At 31.4% G+C, this 6,775-nt stretch overlaps 3 protein-coding genes across 3 annotated transcripts in view; 1 reads left to right on the top strand and 2 right to left on the bottom strand.

Annotated features, from left to right (window-relative positions):
• Positions 1–981: 981 nt before the first annotated feature.
• QCR2 (ubiquinol--cytochrome-c reductase subunit 2) lies at positions 982–2,088 on the bottom strand (the record flags this gene model as incomplete). The annotated part of the gene is made up of 1 exon (XM_001647063.1): positions 982–2,088. The coding sequence occupies one exon, from the start codon at positions 2,086–2,088 to the stop codon at positions 982–984; it is 1,107 nt and encodes a 368-aa protein (XP_001647113.1).
• Positions 2,089–3,794: 1,706 nt separating this feature from the next.
• Positions 3,795–5,711, top strand: RPC82 (DNA-directed RNA polymerase III subunit C82; the record flags this gene model as incomplete). Its single annotated transcript, XM_001647062.1, has 1 exon — positions 3,795–5,711. The coding sequence occupies one exon, from the start codon at positions 3,795–3,797 to the stop codon at positions 5,709–5,711; it is 1,917 nt and encodes a 638-aa protein (XP_001647112.1).
• Positions 5,712–5,782: 71 nt separating this feature from the next.
• Positions 5,783–6,775, bottom strand: part of SKI3 — a gene marked incomplete at both ends in the record, with an annotated part of 4,182 nt that continues 3,189 nt past the window's right edge. The window contains one exon of the mRNA XM_001647061.1: positions 5,783–6,775. Within this exon, the coding sequence (XP_001647111.1) occupies positions 5,783–6,775 (993 nt within the window).

The following is a 6,775-nucleotide window of genomic DNA, read 5'->3' as shown; positions in this document are numbered from 1 at the left end:
CAGATATATCGATCCGACGTTTATCATCCAATATTTATGACACATCAATAAGAAATGTACTATAATTTTTCTTTAGATAATTATGATACATTGGACACCTCAAGTTGTATTTAATTTAAATTAACAAGATAATTGCAACCCTTTAATCAACTACTGTTGATCCTATTATAACATTTGTAATAACTGTCTTTTGAAATCCCGTACACTATGAAGTCTACAAGATATGGCTAATATTTCATATTTATTATGACGTGCATTAGTCAATTTTGTCATTTATTGGAATAAATTTCAATTATAACTGTTAAAAATATATCTACATTGCTACCCTCCTATTAGAGAGGCGAGCTCAGTTCAATCCATTAACAGAGATCGTAAACCAAAATCTATTTAATTTTTTACTACTTTCAATAAGAAATTTAGTATTCATACCATTCTGGTAATACTAACATGTTATGAAGCTTAAAGATAAGATGACCGCAAAAATTGATTATTAGAAAAATTGATAAACCAAGTGATTAATTTAGAAATATATAACAGTAAAATAGGAACAATATACCTCTAAGTTCACCTAATATATAATAATAATCATTTGAATATAACACTGACTCAAATTTGCGTATCAATATAAACTTAACAACCTTCCTTGGCCATATACAATTTGAGAATCTAATTTATCACTAAATATTTATTTTACCAAAATTCTAGGTCTTTACTGTTTGACCCAAGAAATGAATTAAGTTTGATTTTGAATATAAATATTGTTAAAATGAAAAAATAAAATATTTAATATATAAATATATATTTCCATGGATGTTGATTATAGGCAGTTAATTCTGCGTACTTAAATCTGTGAATAAAAATCTTGAATATCTTAAATTGTGAAATAATTTGAATTTCCTCTACAAGGGACTAGAATGTATTTGTTTAACGACATGAATATTTGGGAAGTGTAGAAACATCCTCAATGTTGTTAAAACTTATTTACAATTGGTCTAAATATGGCAATTTGGAGACATCACCGACAGCGACGTAACTGAATTTTGGTAATTTAAAGGATTTTACAGAATCCAATTTCAATTCGACTGGTTCGGCATTTTGTTCATTTTCTAAAGTTAGCTGCAGAGAAGTCAATTCTTTAGCAACAGAAATATCAGTGTCCTTCTTTAATTCAGATACAACTTTTTTAATATTTTGAGAAACTAACTCAGCATCAGAACCCTTTACGTACAAAGAGAACAAACCAATATCAGAGTATTTATCTAATTTAGCGGAATCGATAAAGGTGGATAAGTTAGATAGATCAGAAGTTAAGTAACGAGATAAAACTTCGTATTCGGCAAAGCTTTCCTTCTTTACTGGAATGGCAATAGCTGCAACTGATTCACCTTCTTTTCTGAATCTAGCTTGTTCAACAAAAGTCTTTGGTTCAGCCTTAGAAACTAAAGAGGAACCAGTTGGCAAGGAGTTTAACAATGAGTCATTGACGAATTTCTTCAAGTCAGCTTCATTGATACCTTTACCAACAATCTTAATATTTTCTTTGGTGTAGACTTTGTCAGCAAAGGACTTAATATCTTCCAAAGAAACGTTTTCAACATTATCATATAAAACAGGGTTACCTAAGCCAGATCTGAAAGTGATGTTGTATAGCAAATCTTCAGCCTTTTTGATAGGTGATGTTTCAGCTACGGCTAGGTCATGTTTAGCAACAGGAATAACAGATTCTGGTAATTCGTGAGGTCTGAAAGAAGTCTTATATAAAACACTACCTAAAGCGTTGACGTAGTATGGTAGATCTTCTTTCAAGAAAGTAGCAGATAAAGTGATATATTCTCTATCAACAGTAGACTTGAATTTACCACCTAATAATTCAGATTCTCTTACGAATCTCAAAGCAGACTTATCGTTAGTGTTGTGGAAGTTAAATCTTGATAACAAATGGGAGACACCATCTTTTGTAGCATAACGAGAACCAGCATAAACTTTAATAAACAATTTAGAAACGTTATCAGAGTTGTTTGTGGAATTGATGGTATAACGTCTAACTGATTGTTGAACAGCGTTTAATCTAGTTGAACGTCCCAACATTTTTTTAATGATAATTCTTAGAACTGATGATTTGACTTTATTAACCCAAAGTATAGTAGTAAAATATTAAATTACTTTCAAACAATTGGATGGACAATGCACGACTACTCAAAATATCTACCAAATGAATTTGTAAAGAGATACCTTATATGAAAAATAATGATAATTAATATAAGTTTATATTTGTTCTCTTTAAGAGTATTTAATTAATATAATCAAATCTTAGCAAAAGGGGGAACTGTACAATTGAAGAATCCAAAGATCACTAAAAAATACTATCAATGAAATACTAAAGTAATCCTATTAAACTTATCCTTTTGACACAATTCAATTGTGATATTTTAGTTCTGATATGAATTAGAAGGGAGGGAAATTCCTTACAACTTTTCAAAATTTTCGAATATTTATTTAGTTACAGTCAAAATCTTCTTTTTTTTCATTCGCTACTGAAATTTAAGCCCATTGGTTCGTCATGAATGATTATCATAATATGGAGAGCATGTGATCAATCTCAAGGAAACTGATGAGGGTAACTAATGAGATGGATGACACTAGACAGTTAAGTATCTTCCACTAGATGGTAAATTTATCAGGTAACAAAGGCAACCAACTTAGCATCTCTAATAATAATGATTGACCAATTCAAGTTTATAAACTATATAGTATATTAAACTAACATTTCAATATACAACAACATGTTGGTGGTACAACACTATAGACAATTAGCTATTTACCAAAGTGCTGGAATACACCAGACTCTGTACAAATTATATAAAATCTAAATATAAACAACACAGCCGCAATCCACCATGGCCCAAAATGAAGCCATTTTCAGTACCTGATTACATTGATCATAATATCAGAGAATGAGACAAAGAAGATCACCAAAATCTCTAACCCATTCCTGTCCTCTTTCCTTTTATACTTCTCAAAGTTCTAAATTGCAGATTCCTATATTCTCTTGTGTCTTTGTGTCTTTGTGTCTTTGTGTCAGTTTATAAAATTAGGTTAGCCTCTGTCCATTACGAATCGAATTGTCCCACCAAGCTGTATGCGGTTGTTCAATTGCCTTCCAGCTGATAACTTTCCGCATTCGAACAAGCCCAGAAGTGGAGGGTAACAACAGCAAAATACTTTTATCACATTCAACTGCAACACGTATCACGTGAATGCAACATAAAGTTTTTTGGTTTCACCATTAAGAAATTATCGATGTTGTATTTCCATATCCAGTAAGAGCTACACCTAATCAAGTAAAAATTACACTTTTTTTCTCATTTGGGAAGTTTCTCACAAAATTTTTTTTTTTTTGTTTTCTTGCCCAAATCAAATTGGGATCAAGTTTCGAAATTCGAAATTCGAACTCGAATAATGAATGAAAGCTAAACTGAAAAATATTTCAGATGAGATGAGATGAGATGAGATGAGATGAGGTAGGCAAAGATGAGATGGGATATTAAAATAGTGTTGGGATAAGGTTAGAATCATTCTACAGGTTTATATTCTCGACTTAGATAGCGGATCTTGGTGGTGCAGTTGTTGTAGTCTGTGTGTCTGTATAGTAAATACTTAATTTGTTAACAAGAAAAAAGTTACTGAATCAAACCAACGGGATAAGAAAAATAGTCGATTAAATTCCTTATATAAAATACTATAGATATAGAAAGCATCAGCCAGGGATTGTAGCCATAATATACATTTAAATAATGGCAGAGACAAGCACAAATGGGAGTGCAGGATCTTCTCTTATCAATGATATTGATCTAGCTTTTGAATCAATTGGTGTTTCCTCTTTAGAGCAAAGAACAATAAATCCTGAAACATTTTTATATACTGAAATAGCCAAGTCACATTTAGGTGAAAGAGCTGCAATTATTATAGGTGTATTGATTGCCAAAGGTAGATTAAATATAAATGAGTTGAATGAAAATGTTAGAGAAATGGATAGGAAAAGTATTAAAACTACATTAGTATGTTTAATTCAATTAAGATGTATAAAATATTACACAGAAACCACGTATTCTGGTAAAAGTATTACGCATTACTATTTCAACGAAGATGGTATATTATTATGGTTGTATTCAGGATTGATCTTAGAGGAAATTAATTCACGTTTCCAATCTTCAATTGCAGCTCAAATCATTCAGAATATCTTATCTATTGGCTCGATTACCGTTAATCAATATGTTTCAAACATCAAATCAAATGAAGAAAAAGATGAGGTATACTCAGCTTTCGTTAAATTGTGTGAAAATGGTTATATAGTCCCAATAAAGGAAATTCATCTTTCTCCAATTGGTGACATTTGGAATAGATTATACCAAAAGGAATATAATGCTATACCAAGAACTTCAACTCTTTCTGATTTGAAGAAAAGAACAGAAGCTAAAAATAAGGCAAAAGTGACATTTTTCAACTATTTTAACGAAGTCAATGATGTTTCAAAAGTTATTACTATTGATCCATTGACTTCTTTGAGAATGGTGAGAAATGATGTGTCTTTGACTTTCAATCTAGAGAGATTTTTAAAATCAAGAAGATCAAAGCATTTGACTCAATTCTCTAAAATGAGAGTGGGCTCTATTTCCTCACAAGTTTATAAAGTTGCATTACAAGTCACAGAACAAAAATCAAACCCGTTAACCAATCCATTATCAAAAACCGGTTTACTTCAGGATTTAGATGAAGCAAATGGTATTGCCGAAGATGATAAATTTACAGAAGAAAATGCTAAAGGTATTACTTTCAATGCTATAGATATTGCAAAGTACTTGCCAGCTAGTCTAGATCTTCGTGGATCTCTGGCCTCAAGAGTAAAATCCTCAAAAAGACCCATGAATTCTACCCCAGAGGCTCCACCAAAGAAATTAAAAACAGAAGATGGTTTCGTTATTCCTCCACCTCCCCAAAAACATGCATCAGAGGATCAGAATGAGACAGATGATAATGTACATGATAATGAGGATAATATGGATTTTGACTACGAAGACACTGATCCACATTCTATTAGTTTGATCAATGGTCATTTGAAATTATTAGCAACATCAAAAATACCGTTCTTAAGGGAATCAAAACCAGGTGTATATCATGTTCCATATTCAGAATTAATGCCTGCATTACGCTCAAGTATATATGATTATATTATAGTCTCTACCTTAGGCCCTTCAGCAATGCGTGTTCGTCGTTGTATTGTTGAAAATAAGTTGGTGTCTGAAAAGGTTATTAATTCTACTGCATTGATGAAAGAAAAAGATATTCGTTCTACTATTTCATCCTTAATTCAATATAATGTTGTCGAAATACAAGAAGTGCCAAGAACTACAGATAGAGCAGCTTCAAGGGCCGTGTTTCTCTTCAGATCAAAGGAAAGACATTCATACGATTTCATGAAACAGAACTTATCATGGAATATAGCAAATTTGTTATACAAGAATGATCGCTTGAAAGAAGAAAATTTCACTCTATTGACAAAGGCAAATAGAGATGATGTCAAGGGTAGAGAAAGTGAATTATTGTTACCAAGTGAACTTAATCAATTGAAAATGGTAAATGAGCGTGAATTAAACGTTTTCAGTCGTGTTTCCAGACTACTAGCATTATGGGAAGTATTTAAATATTATTAGATTAATTGTATAAGGATTAATAAGTTCCATCTATATAGTTCTATACAAAAAACGTCTTTAAACCCATATTTTCAAAAACACTCATTTAATGCGAGAACACATTTTGTATCCCAAGGTGATAGGAAAACACCTCTTTGAATGTTACGTAAATTCTTCATTTCGCAGTAGTCTTGTCCTAAAATGGATGCAGTAACTTTATTTTGCTTTTCTGTGGATACTCTGAGACTAATCTTCTTATTTACAGGCTTCCAAGAATTTGCATCGTTTGGAAAGAATATTATGGTTCTTTGCCAAATAGATAATTCGGAGATATCCACATTTTTCTTTTCTAATCTTTTGTTGATTTCAGATATCAAATAAGGTATATCTTTGTGTTTATCTTTAATTCTAGAAGAAATGTGGATACCTTCTAACTCATTCAATAATTTTGGTAATAACTGTTGATTGTTGTCTAATATCGACATTGCTACTAACGTCAGAGTCACCAAAAATTCGTTACCATTGGTTGAAATGTATTCAGTCAATTCATCCAAGGCGATATTTTTAGTTTCTTCTAAACCAATATCGTATAATATGTTGGAAATCAGTAAAATTAAATGCTTTGAATCTTTTGAAATTTGTAACAAAGTTTGGAAATAGTTCAATGCCTCATCAAAATTATCTAGGAAGAAATTACTTAGACCTAGGCAGATATTATTCGAGATTTGGGCTTGAAGTGATTGTTCGTTGTTGTAATCCGAGATAATCCCATCAGATAGTTCAGCATTTTCAATGGAATTCTTATAATTTCCCAAGCCTAATTGAATTCTTGCAAACTGAGATTTTATAACTGCAAAATTAAATAACTCGATCTCATCTTGTGTCTTTTCAAATCTTTTTTCCAAAATTGTAGATAGTCTATCAGCCAACCCATTTGCGTTAGAAAACAAATGTAATCTTTCCAATGTTAATAGAGCACATTGTAAGGCAAATGCATCATCCGGACTCTTTTTGAAATACTGTTCTAGACCATATGCAACGGAGGTCAACTGTTCTGATGTATCTATATCTCTTTCATCTTTACT

The sequence above is a fragment of the Vanderwaltozyma polyspora genome, genomic scaffold (genome assembly GCF_000150035.1).
Source record: "Vanderwaltozyma polyspora DSM 70294 KpolScaffold1050 genomic scaffold, whole genome shotgun sequence".
NCBI classification, from domain to species: domain Eukaryota; kingdom Fungi; phylum Ascomycota; class Saccharomycetes; order Saccharomycetales; family Saccharomycetaceae; genus Vanderwaltozyma; species Vanderwaltozyma polyspora.
The sequence above is the reverse complement of the archived record's forward strand: the minus strand, read 5'-3'. Positions and strand labels throughout refer to the sequence as shown.